Raw genomic sequence first — 20,707 nt, 5'->3', positions numbered from 1 at the left:
AAGAATCCAGATTACAAGTTAAGTTAATATTTTTTTATACTGTGTAATTTTATTTCAATCGCTGTACAATTTACACAATATAAAAATAAATTTAAACTGAAAAATATTAAATAAAAAAAAAAGTTATTACCTAAAATAATGAAATTATAGGAAAATGAATACTCAATTTATTTCATACAGTCAAGAATAATAACTCAAATATAACTATATCAAATTACAATTATTATAGTATTTATAAATTATATGTATAAATATAATTAGTTAATTGTTATTAAGAAAGCAAATAAAAATTCACTTTCGCTTCTATCCTTCAACAAAACTGTATTTATTTTTACTATAGTAATTGATCATAACAATAACCACGGAGGATGCCAATAAAACAATCAATGGATACCGTAGCTTATTTATTTATTGTTCTTATTACTATTGTCACTTTTACAACAATTTTTAAATAATGTTAACTTAAAACGGCAATAATAAAAACAAACTCATATTTACCACTCACATCAGACAACAATTTTAATAACCGCACAGCAGGATAGCTGTCACACAACTGTCTGTGTTTCTAATATTTAATGATAACCAGCAGTTTTAATACAGATTCACTTATTAAGAAACTGGATGATTAAACACTCATGCACGTGTGCACACGCATACACACACTGTACAATCACACACATTAACTTTGAACTGTAATCTGATGCACTGTTTCATCATGTACTTTTTATGCATATAATTAGATATATATTTTTGAAAGTGTATTTACTTAATATGTTATATAATTCAACGTTTGCCATTATTAAATGTATTAATTGCTCGTAAAGGGGCTTTAAAATTAGCAGCAGCTTGTTGTTGCATCTGATAAGCTAACGGGTGAATCTTGAATCCATACAACCTGAAAGCAGTAAAAGTAATTAATAATCAGTAAACTTAAATACATTTAAATACAATCAATAAAAAAAGAACCTTTAAAAAAGTGATTTACTTTAGTTTTAATCTTGATTACAACTTAATAATCAAATATTAATAAATAAAACACCATCGGCATCAAGTAAAATCACATGTACGGGGAAAACTATTTACTACTGCTTTCTAAAAATACTGAATGAACTTTCCCAGTTTTTACTAATCAAATATATGTTCTACAGGAGCGGTACTGTTTTAAAAACCATCCACACAACACTGTCATCAGCAAAATCATCAGGAGGCATTATATTCTTTTGGAAATGTATTTTCAAGCATTTCAGACAAGTACTTGCACGTCTGAACTTGTTATCAATAGTTTTAGCTGATCTTCCTGTTCACCCGGTCAGCTGTAAGAGAGAAGGTGCACTGTGACGCTGCACCAAAAATTAAAAGACAAATGGCAATAGCAGAGAAACTACGTTTAACCCCTTAAATAGAATCCTTAACATAGAAAATTTAAGCCGCTCAAAAAGAACTTCCATTATTGTAACTTTTATTTATTTCAAAATGTTGACTTCCAGTTTAAGTGTATCATTACAGTTTTAAATTCTGCAGAAAAAGTATCACAAAATTTTCATCGCAGCACAAGACTGTCCATGGAAGTTTTAACTGATGCTAATTCAGGACAGACGCATGAAAATTTAGAAAACTGCTGAAATTTATAATGGAAATACAGACCACTGTCCTCTTCATTATCTATAATAAGCTGAATTACCGCAAAATGTGTTAAATTAATCGGGTTCCAAGACCATTGACTCAAAATCACTGACGCTTGGCTTGTTGAATTTATATTTGTATGTAACTTAAACAATGGTTTTTTGTAAACTAATTATAGTTTACAGAATAACTTGTGATGAAACATATTCATAATTTTTATTCGGAACCTCATATCCAGAATATGGAACAGAAATGTCCTGAGTTTTCCTACCAGGAAAAGCTTTTAATCATACACATTACCCAGTAAGATGATGCTAACAGTATTATGGGGCTATAAGGCCCAATTTATAACGATTACTTTGAAGAATGTACAACCAACAGTGAATACTATTGCAAATTCTAACAATAAAGTGACCTGCAATTAGGAGCAAATTTTGTGTTCTCTCTCAAAAGGTGGAATTCTTCAGCACGACAATTCTCATCCGTATACCACTCAAAAGACACAGAGAGTTATTCCAAAGTGGAGTTGGGGGCTGCTTACACTTTGTTACTACACCCACATTACAGTCTGGGTATCACACCATCAGATTTTTTTTATTTGGTCCTCTTAAGCGATTTTTATGCGGCACTGAGTTTGGCAACAACGAAAATGTGTAGAATGTGGCATAAGAATGTCTGAGACACAAAAATAAACAACTCTTTATAATTGGAATAAGAAGATTATGTTGATGTTTCATCATTGGATAAATAATTTTTCGAGTCATTAAGTCTCTAATTATTGACAGATAATAAATTTTTGGCAAATGAAGGGTTACCATATCTTCAATGACATTTCGGTCATTGAAGACAAACAGGCCTAAAATGAAGCACTTATTTGAGATAGTCAACAAACTGTTATATGCGAAATTTCTGAAAACTTAAGAGTTGTTTTGTTTTTCCTACTTTCTTTCTGTACTTGTTTTTTAACATTACTGCAGAAATAAAAAATCTGATTAGGACACCACGACTTCCTTGAATGCAAATTAAATTACACACATTTTATACTGTACTTCATTTAAACTTATTTCATTTGAAAGAGAGGTATGATCCTCCCAATTCTTTAATAAAGTGGACGGTTACACAGAAAAATGATCCTAAAAATCTCCTTTGCATTTTATATTAGTTTACATATTAATTTTGTTTTATGTCCCTCAAGTAGTACATATAGTTTTATTTCACTAATAACTTCTGATTTTTTTCATTTTTTTTAATCGTTATTGAATTATTTATTATTAATTTTTTTTTTACAATCAGAGGTTAATAAATTATTAATATATCATATATTTATGTATATGAAATCGGATCTGAATCGATGTACCTTCCCCTAGTAAGATCCAAATATTTCATTAATTAAAATTTTATTTGGCTATAACTCTGGAACAATGAAAATAAGTACTGCTTATGATATATCATTGACAAACTCTCAACGAGGGCTAATTACTGCAGTTAAGAAAAAGTCCAAAATCCAAATGTTTAAAAATTGAAACCCTACTTTATTTAGAGGTCTGACTGTATATACATTTTTGGCCCGGTTGATTGCAATCAAAAGGGAAGGTGCCACAACTAGATGTTACAACAGTCCTGAATACAAAATTTCAACGTTCTACAGTTAATCATTTTTGAGTTAAGCGAGATACATATGCACATACATACATACATACAGATGTCACGCCAAAACTAGTCAAAATGAATTCAGGGATGGTAAAATGAATATTTCTGTTGAAATCTGAAAACTGAAATTTTTCACGATTACAATATTTCCTTTACTAAAAGATGGATAAGATGTTTTTGCTAATTTTTTTTTAGGATTATTAGAGGGTCTCTAATAATCCTAATTTTAGACTTTCAACTCCTATTTCATAATGGAGATCATTTACCAGATGTTCCTCTTATTTAACAAACTTTCTTTTTTTAGAAAGCAAACCAAAATTAAAATAAAAGATAAGTAATGAATGAAAAATGTAGAAATAACAAAGTCAACAGATTTACTTCAGAAACTATTATTAACTGAACCGTAAAAGTTAATTTAAATTAAATAAAAGAATAACATGCAATACAAAACAATAAAAAAATACCTGGGAACAAATTGATTAGCCGGACGTTTCGGTCTATATTCAGGATGGACCATAAATAACATGTGAGGAAATCCAGTACCAAAGTAAGCTCCATCGGTATGATGATGGCGTGATGATTTAGGAGTATAAACATCCATACACTTAGGGCAATATGACTTTACCATAGCTTCACCAGGAACATCAGATAACCCTGAAAAAATACACCGTACACAATGGACTAATAAATAAACTATAAAAGAATATATCTCTTACAAAAAATGAAACAGTCAAATGATTTTCCAGCAGAGGTATAAGTCTGCACACTAATGTATAAAAATATACATTATTTAATGTCCTTTTCATTTTTTATTTGACATGACTTAATTACAGCCACCAATTACTAATTATCTATCATTGTCGATAAGGTTTCTGACAAATAAAAAAAACCATATAAACTTTAAATATTGCTAATGTGTAATGGTGGAGATTCCCATGCATTATAAAATGTACATCATGTCAAGCACTATTAAAGTGACGTCTGATGATACATTAAAGTGATACAAAGTCATTCAGAAAATAACCAAACATTTTTAATTACACGCCAACGGAAATATTTAGTGACAGAATTGTGTTCTGCATAGCCTCCTCTGTAACCACATGTTCTTGATTGTTATTTGAGTATAGCACGTTTAAGTGTTAATAGTAATTGTAAAATTTTGTGTAAAACTGGGGAAAACTTTCACAGAAACGTTTCAACTTTTAAAACAGATATGATGCTCTGGATCGTATTTAATATTACAAATGGCTTTTCATGCTTCAAAAGGGTCATCAGTCAATCGAAGATAATCCTCGAAAAGAAGGCCTTCAACTTTAACTGATGACATCAGTGTTCCGAAAATCAACGATCTGGTGCATGCATGCAAATTGCTGATTGACTGTCAGAGAACTTGCAGATGCTAGCACCTGGATCGGTTCATGCCGTGACATTTTGAGTGAAAAATTGAACGTGTATCAAGTTGTAGCAACATGTTCCGCGTTTGACGATCGAACGGCAAAAAGAACATAGAGTGAATTTTTGTCAGCAACTTCCTGAACAAGCCGATGACGATGAAACATTCATACAAACCATCATAACGGTAGACAAAAGCTGGGTTTACGACTATAACTAGACAAAAGTTCAACCATCAAAAAATCACTCATTACAAAACCACTACTAACACTTACACATGTAGCTCTGAAATAACAATAACACCAAAACTAAATGAGATTTCAACGATCCAAGAACATATAGTTACAGAGAAGGTTATGCGAAACACAATGCTGCCAGCTGCATGTCACGAGATATCTCCCTTCATTAGCACGTAATTAAAAATAAGCAGTTATTTTCTGAACAGACTTCATATCTGAAGAAATGTCATGTATTGTTTTGAGTTTTGTATAATTTATAATTCTTAACTACGACACAATTTAAGTAAAACTCACTGAAAGCTTTATCGATCAGCGTTCATCTGATCACTAATTACAAAAAATACTCTTCTGTAATATAACAAGAACCTAATTCAAATTTAATTAAGTGTAGTTGTTTTCGACTAAATTTCTAGGCCACTTATTTCATAATTTTATTTAATTTTTAAAAATAGATTTCTTTTTGGTGCTAAAAATTTCCTATGCAGACCCACAACATGCATTTTTTTCTAAGTTACAGTAACCTCAATAAACACTAACCTCATTTTATCTTTAACTCTTAGCAGATGATTTTACCAAGAATTTCAAAAACAATTTAAAAATCCAAATTTCAGATTGCAGCTCTTCAAGACAATGATAACCAAGGATAACTCATATAGTTCATATTGTGATGTTTTTTATGCAAATCTGAAATACTTAATTACACAGGTTTTCATATATCATATCAACACTGTACATAAATAGCTGCCTGTAAATTTCAGGCGATATGATTTCTATGTAAAAAAAACCTATCTGTTCCCAAAATTTTCAATCTGAAGAAACAGTGAATGTCTTATTAACTTAAAAACAATCAGCCATGGATATGTAGCAAGCGATAGACTACAATAAGAATCAGCAAACTGGTCATCTCAATCCGACTGGTATGAGAAATTACTAAATCTTTGCCGCTCTCATGACTATCCTCAATATCATCTGTGAATAAATTAAATTAATTCATTGAAAAAAATGGAACAAAAAATAAGTAAAAACAAATTCAATAATAATAATTATAAATACCTATCGGAAGCATGGGTTGTGATTCACAATAAACTCTAGGGCAGTGTCCAAAATCTCCTGTCTGGTATTTTTCAATCATCTGAGCAATACCTCTATTGGTCAATATATACCTAGCATGAATAAGCCCGTACAACATCTCAGCTGCCTGTTCGACTAGATCCGACTGGTTAGGGTTATCTTCTAGATCATCATCTGGTAAAACATAATGAAAAAATTCAATTTACAAGATTTAATTAACTTTACAAATGCTGATAAACAACAGCACGATCATAAAATAATAACAATAATAAAATTAATTAAAAAATATACATTTTTATTTTATGCTGACAAACACTTTAATACAAACAAATAATGATAGAAAATAATTCATACTTAAGAAAAAAAATATCATGAAAGTAAAACAGATAATATTTATTCATTCTCTAATTTTACAATTAATGCATAAAATCCCTACAGAGGTATATGCAGATACCTGTGCACAGGAGCTGAATGAAATATTACAATAATAAAATCACAAAAGATAAACATAATATACTAACCCCTATCACTGGTAGACAAAATAAGAATTTTTTAGATTTGCATTACACATATTTCTTTATTGTACTTTCTTGAGCACAGTTGATTTACTTATAATATTGAAATATTTACTTTTATTTATTTATTGTAATATATTATTGTAATACTTCTACTATTTAAAATAAACGATATTAGTTTATATAGCTGTTTAATTTGTTGTTGTGTTGTTAATTATCAGTTATTTTTTATTATTATCATCAATATTATAGTACTGTTTAAAGTTCATTAACATAGGCATTATGAATGTAAAATGCAATAAGATTGTTCATGCAGTGTGTTTTACTTCGTTTTATTGTTAACATGATTTTCCGTCATTGCAACTTTGAATAATTTTAACACGATAACGAAGATATTAACAGAACAACAGCTATTACCATAAGTTCATTCTAGTAAAACATGGGGGAGTAGGGTTGAAATTTCATAGAAGGCTGATCGACGGTAAGCTGATCATGCTTAATATTAAATCAAATCATTAAATAGATACATCATTTTTCATGAAAAATTTAATATAATTAAGAAAAAATTATAAACACTGGTATACAAAATTTTGTCTCAAAGCAAGTTGAAATGGTTTTAAAATGTATTTTTCCCCTTGAATTCAAAAATGTTAACAGAATTTTTTTATCAATCTTAGTTTTCAAGTTAAATTCTGTTAAGTGTTATAGAAATTATGCAATTTTGTTATGGTATCGTGCATTTATGATACATAAATGAATAAAATGATTGTATTGATCAAGCCATTTAAAAATGATTAGTTCGTTATCAAAAAAAGTCTGCACTGGCATAGTGAATATTTTTGTAGCGTTTGTATATTGTGTGATTTTGCAAAATGCCTAGAAATTGTGTAAACTGCCCAGACAGCTTTTGGCACATTTGTAGTGAGGTAACATTTAAATTTCAGAAACGTAGTTTTACTCCTCTCATTAAGAAATGTTATGAGCTTTATTCTGGCAACAAAGTTGGTGACAAAGACAAACATTGGTCTCCTCACATCTGTTATACTACTTGTGTCAGACTCCTTATAAGTTGGTCAAAGAGTTCCGTTCCAATGATTTAGCAGAAACCAAAAAATCATGCCGCTTTTGTCCGACTAATATTATAAGCATTAGTTAAAAAAAAAATCAAAGCACACTATTTCATACCCTAATTTACCCTTGGAATGAAGCCTGTGGCTCACAGTGAAGAACTGCCTGTGCCTAAACCACCACAAAAGATCATACATAGCGATGATCAACAACAAAAAGATTTGGGAGAGGATGATGATGGAAGGGTTGATCCAGAATATGAAGCTTCGTGATCGTCTGGTGAACCATACTTACGAACACAAGAAATTAATGACCTCGTATGAGCTCTGAATTTATCAAAAAAGGGTCTCCTTTTTGATAAAAGTGAACTTTTAGGCTCACGATTAAAAGGTTGGATCCTTCTCCACCATGAAACAAAAGCATGTGTTTTTAGAAATAAGCATAATAACTTCAAGAATTTCTTTGTATTTGAAGATGGACTTTTTTAAAATAATGTTTCGTCTGTAAAGGAATCGTATGGCCATGAGTACACACAACAGAGGAGTGGCGTTTGTTTATTGATTCATCTGAATCTAATCTGAAACCCGAGCTTCTGCACACACATTGGGAATGAGTTTTCATCAGTGCCACTAGCTAAATCTACAAATCTGAACGACACTTATTTGAAGATGAAACTTCTGCTAGATAAAATAAAATACGAAGAATTTCATTGGAATATCTGTGGTGACTTGAAAGTAACTGCTCTGTTCTAGGTCTTCAACTTGGTTTCACCAAATACTGTCATTTTCTTTTTAGGTGAGACAGCAGAGACCAAGAAAATCATTATGTACAGAAAGAATAGCCAAACCGAACAGCTTTAACTCTAAGAAAGAATAATGTTGTTAATGCACCAATTGTTGATTCAAAAAAGTTTATTTACCTCCATTCCAAATAAAGCTGGGACTTATGAAAGACTTTGTGAAGGATCAAAGTAGGCTTGTATTCACTTACTTAAAAAATAAATTTCCGAAGATCAGTGAAGCAAACTCAAAGGAATCTTTATAGCACATCAAATTATAAATTTATTTAAAAACAACTTTGATAGTACCTTAAATATGGTGGAGAAAGCTGCATGGAAGTCTTAAGAGCATTTGTCAGAACTTCTTAGGAAACCATTATTCCGAAAATTACAAAGATATTGTGGATTATCTTTTAAAATCTCATAAAATGAAGGAATGCAACATGTCACTGAAGATTCACTTCTTGCACTTGTACTTGGATTTCTTCCCACCAAATCTACAAGCAGTTAGAGATGAAAATGGTGAAAGGTTCCATCAGGATATTTCAGAAATGGAAAAGTAATACCAGAACAAGTGGGGTCCGAGCATGCTAGCTGACTATTGTTGGACCCTAAAGAGAGATGTTTATGATGAAAAATAAATCACAGAAGATCAAACGTTGCTACTTTTTAGGTAATATTATATTACAATAAGAATGCAAATTAAATACGTAACATTGTAAAATTAAAATAGTTGTCTCTAAAAGTCCTTAAACAACAGACTAATTCTGAAAACAATATTTGAATTCAACATGAGAAATGCTATTATATTCACCCATTTTCACATCTGAGACATGAAATACATTAAATTTTGTATACAAGTGTAATAAAACACGGTTCACAAAAAGGTAATGAAATGTAATATTTGATACAAAATAAAAATATTTCATTCTACAAAAGAAGACGACTGATTAAACATTTTCCCAATAACAATTACAATGTAATGATGTTTTAATTTCCTAAAACTTTTATATCCAGTAGTCGTCTAAGTTCCCTTCTTAGCAGCTAAATAAATTGAATGACAGAAGCATCCTGAACCACCAACTGCTTCACTTTTTCTTTTCAAAATTTAGCTGATTTTTATCACATAAAATCACAGAGGCATTATCAGCAATAAACAATTAATAATTACAGTGTTTTCATTTTTAAACTATTTAAAATATATCTAGCAATATTATGTCCACCTGCACCATTAATTTAAAGTAGTAACAGATAGTAATGTTTTAACGACCTTCTTGCTGTTCATATCAGAATCTATTAACTAACAAAAATACAGTCATCTTTGTTTACACAATTTGTACGTGCAAAAAATGGAACATTTTTAACCGCATACACAATATAACCTGTTTTTAAAAGGCAATTGTTAATATTTTCATTTTGGCATAACCGTACTTTTTTAACTACCTCACAATAAGGAAACATCTTGCTAAAAACAACAAACCCACATTGTCATAATAACTCAATGGAAGTTGTATTTAACAGAATGAAATTAAATGACATAACATTTGACCTTTGTAATGCTTAAAGTAATTTAAAAAAAAGAATCCAAATAAAATCAATTAAAATATATCCACCACGTAAAATACTATCTTCAAATCACAAATAATATTACAAATCCAATTTATAAAAGAAAATGTTAAATCTTAATTACAATTTTTTTCCATGATAGAATTACCTGGTTCCAAATCCAGTATCATATCCAACGCCTGCCTGTAATGTGGCACTTGTTCATTTAAACCGGTCAAGTTGAATTTATCCTGAATGTAATCTTCATCCACCTAGAATGTTTCAAATTAATAAACAACTTCATCAAGAATATTATAAAACCATAAAGTAAAGGAAAACAAAACCATTTCAGAAAAGAATTACAATAATCACTAATTTTAAACTGGGACCATTGCACTACAGTTCTGAATCCTACTCACAGAAGTACTTCATTTCTTACTAATACTTTATAAACACTGTTTTACTTAAACAATTAAAGACAATAATAATAAAAATCTAAAAATAGTAATAAATAAATACACAAAACATAATTAAAATAATAAAATGAAGAACCTAAGGTACAGTAGACACTGTTCCTGTATTCTTCTTCATGGTGGATCTATCTTGCGAAAGGTTTAAACCGGACAGTTTTTTCCACTTCTCAATTCTGAGCTTCTCAATAACTTCTTTCCTTTCTTCAGTTCATTTTCATTCCAATTTTTCTTCTACCCTTCCTCGTTTTCCTTCTATTTTCCCTTCAAGTATCCTAAGCAGTGTGTAGTCTCTTCTCAAAAAAATATGTCCTATCCATGATGCCTTCCTCTTTTCTGTTTTTAAACTTCTCCTTTTCTTCTTAGTACATCCTCATTTTTTGCTCTCCTCCTAGCCACATCTAAAAACTTTCCAAACATTTTTCTTCTTTGTTTTTTTATTGCCCTTGTCTTACATCCGTACACCATGCCTCCTCATAAAACATTTGGCAAATCTCTTTCTCAATGTTAATGTTACTTTCTTTACAGTTAATAATCCTTTCACCTTCTCAAATGCTCCTTTTCTTATCACAATTCTCTTCTTATTTCTTCTGTACAGCTTCAATCTCATTTTACTAACTAACTAAACTTGACTGCTATCACTCAACCACCGACAGGTATGATTTTGATAACATTTTTATCAAGCAATTTTTTTATATATTATACCCAAATTTTTTTCTTTGTGCTCTTCATCCTTATAAATCATCATTCTTCTATTTCAAATTCACCTTCCCCTTCCCAACATATTTCACTCAATCCTAGGATACAGATGTTAAGAGTCGAGTTGGGATGGCACAAGTGACCAGATGTGTAGTTTTGCTCTGCTGTTTTTGTGTTTTGGACTGGTTTTTTGGTGATCATTAAAGATTCTTTGGATTGAATTTTGTTGGTGTATGATTAATGTATATGGGCACATAATTTGGTGAGTTTTGGATGATGGACTATTTAACTATTTTGATTTTCCATTTTTTCCTATACTGTAGTATCAGAAATTGGTCATATTTAACCTAGAAATTAATTAAAATTATTCTAAGTTGAAAGACAAGACAGTACAAGCGTGTGACATCATTTAATTGTAGTAAACAAGGACTTTGAATATTTTTCGCATTCGAGGCTAAAATATTATAAGTCCTAGCCGTCTCAATTATAAGGAGGATTCCTTTTTTACATTTTTCTAGCTACCTATTCCTTCTAGACCCAAATCCTCCTAGAAATCCATCGATCCAGGCCTCCTCTATCTCCTGATCCCAACCCAAAAAACCCCCCCACAAAAAATGCTTTCCCAACCAAATCCTTTTGAATCTAGATGCTTTTCACATCATCCCCAACTGTTTGAACCCTTGCCCCAAACCCCCTAAAAATATTTCGACCAGATTTTTTAACTCATACAAATTACCTAATCACTCCCACTACCAAAATTTTTTCCCCACCCATCCCTTCCAGGTGCTCGCTTTACAAGTATTCACCCATGACACCACTCTTCTCAAGGCATCAATGGTGGATCTACCCGTTGTGCTTGAGATTGGCCTCCAGTCGCTCTGATTTCTTCTCCCATTCTGTCCGCTATCAACACAGACAGAATGGACACGAATGCATGAAATTTACTTATTTTTTTCAATTATTCTTCACATGTGTTACATGAAAAAAATCCAAAATTAGAGATTACTGGGTTACTAATAGTTTTATTTCTACTCTGTTATGTCCAGAGATAGAATTAACATATAAATGACAACAGCCTTTAAATACCACGAGATCAACCTGGCCATGATCCACTTCACAAAATCTGATCTTATTTAGATAATTTACTTGTTGCTTTTCCAAATTTGTTCTATCCTTATAGAAATCTAACTGTTGATGAAGGTATTTGTGGGTTTAGAAGCAGGATTTATTTTTGTTTTATATAAAAAATAAACCTGACATGGAATAAAACTGTTCATTGTAAGTTATGCAGCAACAGCCTACGTACTGAATATCGAGGTGTATACTGGTAAAGGCGCAGAAAACAATGCAATTATTCCTCCCTTTCAGAGATTATTGCAAAAATACCTACAAAAAGGTCATTGTGTTTTTATGGATAGATTTTATTCATCTCCCGCCGTCTTTGATTTCTTATGGGATAACAAAACTGCTGCTATTGGCACCTGCAAAAACAAGAGAGTAGCCAAAAGAAAATGCAATATCTGAAAAACTAAAAGAATATTATACTTATTCATGGGAAGAAAACTTTTATTACATGTAAAATGGAAGGATACAAGAGATCTTTTTGAGCTTTCTACACAAAACCAAATATCAACAACTGACATCACTGTAAAAATGAAAGCGAAAGAAATAATAAAAGTCAAAGCCTGATGCTATAAGTGAACAAAACTGGTGTTGATGAATTTGATCAGTTTGTTTCATATTACCAATTTAAATGTAAACAGATTTAGTGGTGGAAAAAATTTTTCTTTCACCTTTTTACTGTCTTTACAAATCTTGTATCACGCCACAAGACCGCTATCTCAAAGGAATAAATGCAGTGTTGGAGATTTTTTTATTACAATTAGGCACTGGTTTAGCAAAAAAAAAGGTACATCTCTTCATCAGGTTGAAACTCCCACTGCAATTGCCTCAGAATGACTGACAGGACGCCTTTTCCAGACAAAATCCCCGCAAACAAGAAGAAATGTCAACCAACTAAAGTCGGATAGTATGCTCGGAGAAAACAAAACCTTCTACAGGCAAGACCGGGAGAAAAGAATAAAAGTTGGTGGGGTCCTGATTGTTTAGTTCTGTTGTGCTTGTCTACTTGCTTCAAATTGTACTGTATGGCAAAAAAAAAACTTACAAAACTGATGTAAATATATTTAGAAACTACATCAGTGAACTATGCTAATAAAATTAAATGAATTATAAATATTAGGGTAACATTTATTTCAATGATTTATTTTATGATTATTTGTGTGAAAAAGTACTGAAAAACGAATCGATTTTCAAAAATCCAAAACTTATTTTACATTTATTATACATTTTTTTTGATTATAAAGTGAAATTTTATCTTTTAGACAGTATAAAATGTCATAATGTGTAGTGATTATAACAATTTTGTATGTTTATTGACTAGTACTGTGTGTCGTTGCTATTTTTTGTTTTTATGAAATTTTAAGGAAATTTAGATGACTACAGTCTTATGGTAAGCAATCTATTACAAATATTTTTATCTTTAATGATGTTTCATTTCTTTCTCTTTCAGGTGATATAATAGGTTATGTATATACACTAGCTTGTAATTTTTTATATACCTCAAAAATGTCCAGTCATGTTATTAATGATTAGGTTTGAAAGTGTTAATTAATAAAATATGATTTAATAATACAATCTAAAATAATAATTTTTTAAATAGAAAAAGAAGATAAACTGTATTTATCCTTGGTTTTTATGTTTAAATTAGTTAGCCTAATTATGACCAATAACAATAATATCAACTGAACGTACTACTGTTAATGAATGTACTACATAAAATTACTTACTTCACAAAAGAATTCATTTCCCCGAAGGCCGCAGAACCAGGAAATCCATGAGACCTCCTCAGAACTACTCATTTTCCTAAAACCAAAACTTCAATATGTAAATACTACATTTAATAATTTGGGTATTACATTTTAATTTAACAAATTATCAGTGCATCATTATTTTTGATGATATTTGGCATATAACTACCCACTTGTAGTGGCCAAAAAATACTTTTATACATTTTTAGAAAATTTTTTTCTTGAGTAATATTCTATTTTGTAACTCGCCAACAGGTAAAAACAGTCATTTTTACCAGTTTTTCCATGAGCTGTAGCATTCTAATTTTACATTATACAAAGGTCAAAAAGAGCTTTTTGGAAACAGTAAAGATCGAATTTGATCTTAGTATATTCAAAATTCATTTTGTTACATAACCAAATTTTGTAATGTTTACTGAAGTTATGTTTACAAATTGTTGTTTTTTTCTTCAAATTATGGTCCCAAAATAAATAATGAAGGGCTTAGGATGGTGGTAACAGGCCTGTTTTTTTACCTTTTAACTCTTAGGTATTAGTAGTACTTTTAAAAAGAAATTAGATTGTTACCGAGTGTCCTTCATTAAAAAAAAAATGGCCACCAAATCATGAGATTTTAAAATGTCTCTTTTTTGGGGCCCAAAAACCACATGTGGGACAGGTGGCAAAAATGTGAATGTTTACAGCAGTAAGTACTTTTTATGTACTCTAAAACCATATAAAATTTATTTTGTTACTCAATGGGGTTGATAATCAATGAAGGTATCAATACTGCTAAAAACACCATTCCTTCTAACCGTAACAATGTATCCAAAAATACTGATGTTATGTATTTTTTCAGATTATAAAAATGAAAACTAAACTCATTAGAATGATTAAATTGATAATTAATAAACAGTTAATTACAAAATGATAAACAATTCAAATACAGTAACAAGTTATTCAATTCACTTTTACCTTACACCTGCTAATGGAAGTGCTAACATAACTTAGTGCTTTTTTATTGAGGATTAGCATTTTTTATTGAGGAAAACTTATAAGTCCTCATTCATCTTTGGTGTAATGTTATGTCCTCTTCCAGTAGTTGATAGAAAAAGCTCTGACAGCATGAGAATCTTTAAAATATTTTCCAGTTGAACCCATGTTTGATTAACTCACAATGGTTTCTTGAACGAAGTATCATGATTCTGTGGATGGAAAACGTCTGTTCAATATTCCTCTTCATTTTTATGATTTTGACTTCATGACTTGATCTAACCACCACTTTTATACACAGAAGACATAATTTTTACATTTTGGCTTTGGTAAATATATAAAGCAATCACAAACACTAATGTCCTTGTGTACCGATACTAACATAAATGTATCTTATTCAGAGGTTGCCTGGACTTTCAGAATACATTTCTGACTTGAAACATTATTGTGAAAGGTTCTTGTTTCTGGGATTGTTGTGATTATCTGATAACAAGAACTGAGGTTTCCTTCAGTCTCTTGAATATCTTAATTAGAGAAAAAAATATATGTTATATTTTTAATATTGTCTTTACAATAATTGTACATCTCAGAAGGTGTAAATATTTTGATTGTTGACTGTCCTTTGAAGGCCTGCTTTAGTCACAGTCCTTTTTACAGTTCCATCAATACCACCATATGGTCCTTTTCCATGGTATAAGGCAAAAAAAATGCCATTCAGCTGTGATTTCAAAATCTTCTTGATGGTAGCACAAATTTATGAATTTTTTTTTATACTGGGCTGAGGAGCCATCAGAAAAATAAAAATAAATTGTTTGACTTGTGGGAACAGTGTTTTTACTTTATAACTTGTTTTTGGAAGCAGAATAATGAAGTAGTATTGTGCTTAAAGTACTCACTAATCACACAGTAGCTTTGGCTTTGTAATTTTCCTTCTTTTTTAAAATGTACTGTGGCATAAGTTTTGACAGTAATATGAATGGACTTCATCCTGTCACAAAAGGAAAATTTTGAGAGAAGTTTCCCATTACAATACATTCACCCTCCTAGTTTTCCTTTTTAATGTTGAGGAAATTAGCTTGTTTCTTTGCAACAAAATAATGCCTAATTAGATTATTTAAATTTTCTGAGAGTTTAAGTACCCTTGAAATAGAAGAATTTGAGTAGTTAGTTCACAACGGTCAACAGAAACCTAATGTTTGAATATAATTTCATAATCAAAATCATCCCAGTTCTCTTGTAGTAATCTGGGCAATTCATTAGTGCCTGAACATTTTTCACACTGTGACAGCATGCATTTTTCATTTTCTAAATCAAGATACTATGGTTGAAAGGAGATTTTATAATAAAATTTCATTTTTAGAGCAGGTAACATAAGTTTTACATTTTGGTGGGTGACACACACAAACAGTGAGAGGGGGAGAGGTGAGAGAGTGTGTATGTGTGTGAGAGAGAGAAAACCAGACCCACCAGCCAGAACAATTTAGGTCTTAAATCAGCAAATTTTAAAATATGTTTTCTTTGAAGGCTGTGTAGAATTCTTTTAGTTAATTACATAAGGTAGGCCTTTTTTAAAAATTAATTTTCTTCCCATCAGCTTGTCTTACAACACATCATTCTGATAAAAATCTGGGACACATTTAATAATATTTTCATCAATTACATTACTGGGTTTCTTTTTGCCAATTTGTGGCAAAATTCCTCTTGTTTTAACTAACTGTTTGAATTGACAGGCTAAATACTGACTAACACTCAACTCAAATTTAATTTTTTGAATGCTCCGGCTGCTTGGTAATAAACTTAAAATATTAATTTTTTCCTGGGTTGATGTAACCGTTTTCATTTTATCCTTTATTTTAATGATTAATTATTCATATTCCCTACCTAAATCAGCAAAATTTTGTGGTACTAAGTAGTTTCTTCTGTAGAAATATTAAAATCAAAGGAATCGTTTAATTTACTGGTAACTGACTCAACTATTTTTGTTAACTTTATTTTTTTAAATTGGTTCCTTTGCACTGCTCAATAATTTTTTATCGTTAACAGGGGAAATCTCGAAGTGCTGAACAAGGTTTATTCACAGACTCAATATAACACAGTGAGGCTCAAATATATCTTGACATTCCAATTCACTTTCTGTTATCATCTTGTGGTTTTTGTATTTTGTTTAAGGATTTTGTAATCGGTGCTCTGCCTGGAATTAATTTTAAATTTGGATTGCTTGTTGAAAGTGTCAAAGATATTTCTCGAAGATATTGCTTGAAGAAATTTCTTAACCAGTTTAGTGTGACAGCTAAATGGGTTAGAGCAACTTTTCCCATTAATATGAAAATACTTATCTAAATATTCAGTTTTATGAAAAGTAGAGATATTTTCTGTTTCAGTACATCCACTTCTTAAGAATCCAATATTTTTTGCTGTTCAGTAAACTCTAAAATATCATGCAATACTGAAGATCTATTCAAGTCAATTTGTGACATACTGTTTCGGTGTGAATGCCAATTGAACACTCCGCAATCTGTTTTTATAAAATGGGTTTTTACAATAACAACACAGTTAGTATAAATTACAAAACTACAAACTGCACCTCACTTTGTCTAATCCCAGTTTCTCTACAGCTAAGATAAAAATTTCTTTAATTAATAAAATTAAAAATTAAAGATAACACAAAGGAGAAGTTCACTGGTAATAAAATTACTTTATAAACAATTGTACATTACCTAACCACAGTATTAACAAAGCAACAACACAACATATCATACTGAAATCAAAACAGTAACTGAGCCTTCTACAATGTTTACATTCAGGATTATGCAAGCATTCATGTCTATTCACTTTTGTGTTTTATGTGCAACATGTGTTGCAAAGTCATACTTTAAGTAACAAACTAGCTAGAATATAATCTATCGCATTAAAGACAACAAAATACTTTGTACAGTAGGCCTACATTATTATCTGAAAAAATACATGCTGCGAGTTTTTTGGATACATTGTTCATGGTTAGAAGGAATGGTGTTTTTAGCAGTATTGATGGCTTCATTACTCATCAACCCCGTCGTGTAACAAAATAAAAATCTTATATGGTTTTAAAGTACTTACCACTGTAAACATTTCACATTTTTGCCACCTGTCCCACATGTGGTTTTTGGGCCACAAAAATGAGACATTTTCAAAATCGTACGATTTGGCGGTCATTTTTTTAATGAAGGACACTAATACTACTAAGTACTTGTAATAACTAAAAGTTAAATGGAAAAAACAGGCCTGTTACCCTAAGCCCTTCATTATTTATTTTAGACCCAAAATTTGAAAAAAACAAAATTTGTAAATATAACTTCAGTAAATATTACAAGATTTGGTTATATAACAAAATTAATTTTGAATACAATAAGATCAAGTTCCATCTTTATTATTTCCAAAAAGCCCTTTTTGACCTCTGTATAATGTAAAATAATAATGCGGCAGCTCATGCAAAAAGTGGTAAAAATGGTTGTTTTTACCTGTTGGCAAGTAAGAAAATAGTCTATTTCTCAAGAAAATTTTTTTTTAAATATAAAAAATATTTTATGGCCACTACAAGGTAGGTAGTTATATACCAAATATCATCAAAATCAAAAATAGTGATGCAATAAAATTTATTGAATTAAAATGGAATGGAACCCCAATTACCTACTACGACATGCCTACCAACTAATACTCTATTGCACAATTTTTATTCAGTCACACAAGGGAGAATAAATATTAAATGTATCCACTTTATTTAATTTCTCTGATTCACATCTAATTTTAATGTTTACTTAATGGTTTTTATAAAAATATTTACTCTTCTAATGTAATTCTTATATTAGTTTTTATACTTTTTTTTTAATTGTTTTTTAAATATTTTTATTATTAAATTATATACATAATTTAAAAATAATAGCCGATTTTATGCTTATTTTCCTAATTTTAATCACAACATAGCTGACCTGGCATCAATAAAAGAAAGCCTATTTTAAATATAGTACTACAAAAACAATTACTAAATCCCATACTGAAATATAAGTAGAATAAGGAATTAAAAAAAAAAAACTTTTTATCAGCTATAACTAATTCGAGTTCTTTGTAATAACGTTTACACTTTAATATTATGTACTTAACATCTGAATAAGGTATAGTGTATAGAAGCAGCTGTCATATTGAAATAAAACTAGTGAAAATCAAAAAATATAAATTTTCATTATCTAATTTTTTTTATTATGGATTTTCACAAAGTAAAAGTTATCAATCAAAATATTTTTTTGAGTCAAAACAGTCAAAACCACAGGAAACTGAAGATTAAATTAACAAATAATAAAAGTTATAATAATTTCTTTTGCAAAAGAAACACCTATGTATGATAAAACTGGGGTAGATAAATTATTTCTATATTATTTTTATTTTAAATATTTATAATAATGATTAAATCAGAATGCTAAGATTACTAATGTGAAAAATGCAATAAATTTATGGAAAATTTTATTTTTACAAGTACAACAAATTAATTGTTAGTATGTTGAATTTACATACTGTTACACTTATAAAAAAAAAATTTTACTTGCTTAAAATAAGTTTAACAGCATGTAAATTCAACATATTAACAATTCATTTTTTGTACTTGAAAAAATTAAATTTTCCATAAATTTAATAAGAAATTCATTTAGTAGTAACAGATAGTCAAAAGTATAGGCCATCTTTAGTTTATAATATAAAGGATAAATTTTATTTAAAATAATTGAAAAGTTAATTTATTAAAATCACAATTGAGAAAAATATTTATTAATCAGCAACTTAGCCAAGATTGGCTAGATCAACAGAATGGCACTTCTGCAAAGTTAAAACTGTATATCTCAATCAAAACTTCAACTGTGGAAGCAGCCAACAAAAAAGCAATATAAAGTGATACTCATCAACACATCTAACAAAGTTAATAAAACTTAATAACAAATATTTGTTTGAAAAAGTTAATTCTTTCAAAAAAAATAAAAGTAAAATAAATGAGAAATACTAATATAAATACCCGAATGATGTTTCATAGGGTATAATTATCTTTACATTTAAGATAGTTGTAAAGCTTTTTCGTAGTACCCACATTATAGTGGATACATCCTTATTTTACAGAGCTAAAATTACTAAGAATCATTAAAAAGTAAGAAATTTTCCTTAAAACGGGCAAGTTAAAATATACATATCTAACGATATTACTCACAATTAAAATTTCGAAGTTATTTCATATTTTGAACAGTACGAGTCCACCGAAACTGAAAACTGTGGATAGAAGAAATAAAAAAAAACCACCGGAGTTTGAAGATAAAAATTTACTGAAAACCCCCAATCATTATTAGCACCAGTTACACTGAAGCAACCTACTCAAAATTAAATATATTGTCAACCACAAACAAAAAGGTTAAACTGGCATATTCACGGGAAGTTATGAATTTAGGTTAGACGTCGACCGACGACTACCATCTAGGCTACTTTATCATTTTCACGCACAATAAACTATAAAAGAGGCAAATAACAAATAAAATACAAATACTTATGTACACACTTTGCTGAATAAAACACAAATAATACAATAGTAATACAATCAACCTTAAATTAATAAAAAGAAGACAGACCTTTTCCTTCCCTGATTAGCCACGCTTAACGCTCTACAACAAAGAACCATTGGTCCGAAAAAATTAAATTTTACTACGCAATGACTTAGAAACTAAATTTTACCATTGGAAGAAAAACGGGAAATTACCATGTATTAAAAAAATGACTATTTTTTTTCAATCCAACTGTAATATTTTAC

The 20,707-nt window shown here is 29.9% G+C and overlaps 1 protein-coding gene across 2 annotated transcripts; it reads right to left on the bottom strand.

The window, feature by feature from the left end:
• Nucleotides 1-389: 389 nt before the first annotated feature.
• Nucleotides 390-20,652, bottom strand: LOC142327248 (casein kinase II subunit beta). Of its 2 annotated transcripts, none has more exons than XM_075370076.1 (6): nucleotides 20,529-20,652; nucleotides 13,900-13,975; nucleotides 10,051-10,153; nucleotides 5,958-6,149; nucleotides 3,738-3,927; nucleotides 390-895 (listed from the first exon to the last, which is right to left on the bottom strand). In XM_075370076.1, the coding sequence occupies exons 1-6, from the start codon at nucleotides 20,576-20,578 to the stop codon at nucleotides 784-786; spliced, it is 723 nt and encodes a 240-aa protein (XP_075226191.1). In that variant the 5' UTR covers nucleotides 20,579-20,652; the 3' UTR covers nucleotides 390-783. The 2 variants fall into 2 exon arrangements, with proteins under 2 accessions (XP_075226191.1, XP_075226192.1); XM_075370077.1 differs by lacking the exon at nucleotides 20,529-20,652 and adding an exon at nucleotides 20,117-20,191.
• Nucleotides 20,653-20,707: the final 55 nt, after the last annotated feature.

The sequence above is a fragment of the Lycorma delicatula genome, chromosome 7, assembly GCF_047948215.1.
Source record: "Lycorma delicatula isolate Av1 chromosome 7, ASM4794821v1, whole genome shotgun sequence".
In the NCBI taxonomy this organism is placed as follows: domain Eukaryota; kingdom Metazoa; phylum Arthropoda; class Insecta; order Hemiptera; family Fulgoridae; genus Lycorma; species Lycorma delicatula.
Note: the sequence above shows the minus strand (reverse complement) of the source record. Positions and strands in the feature narration are given on the sequence as shown.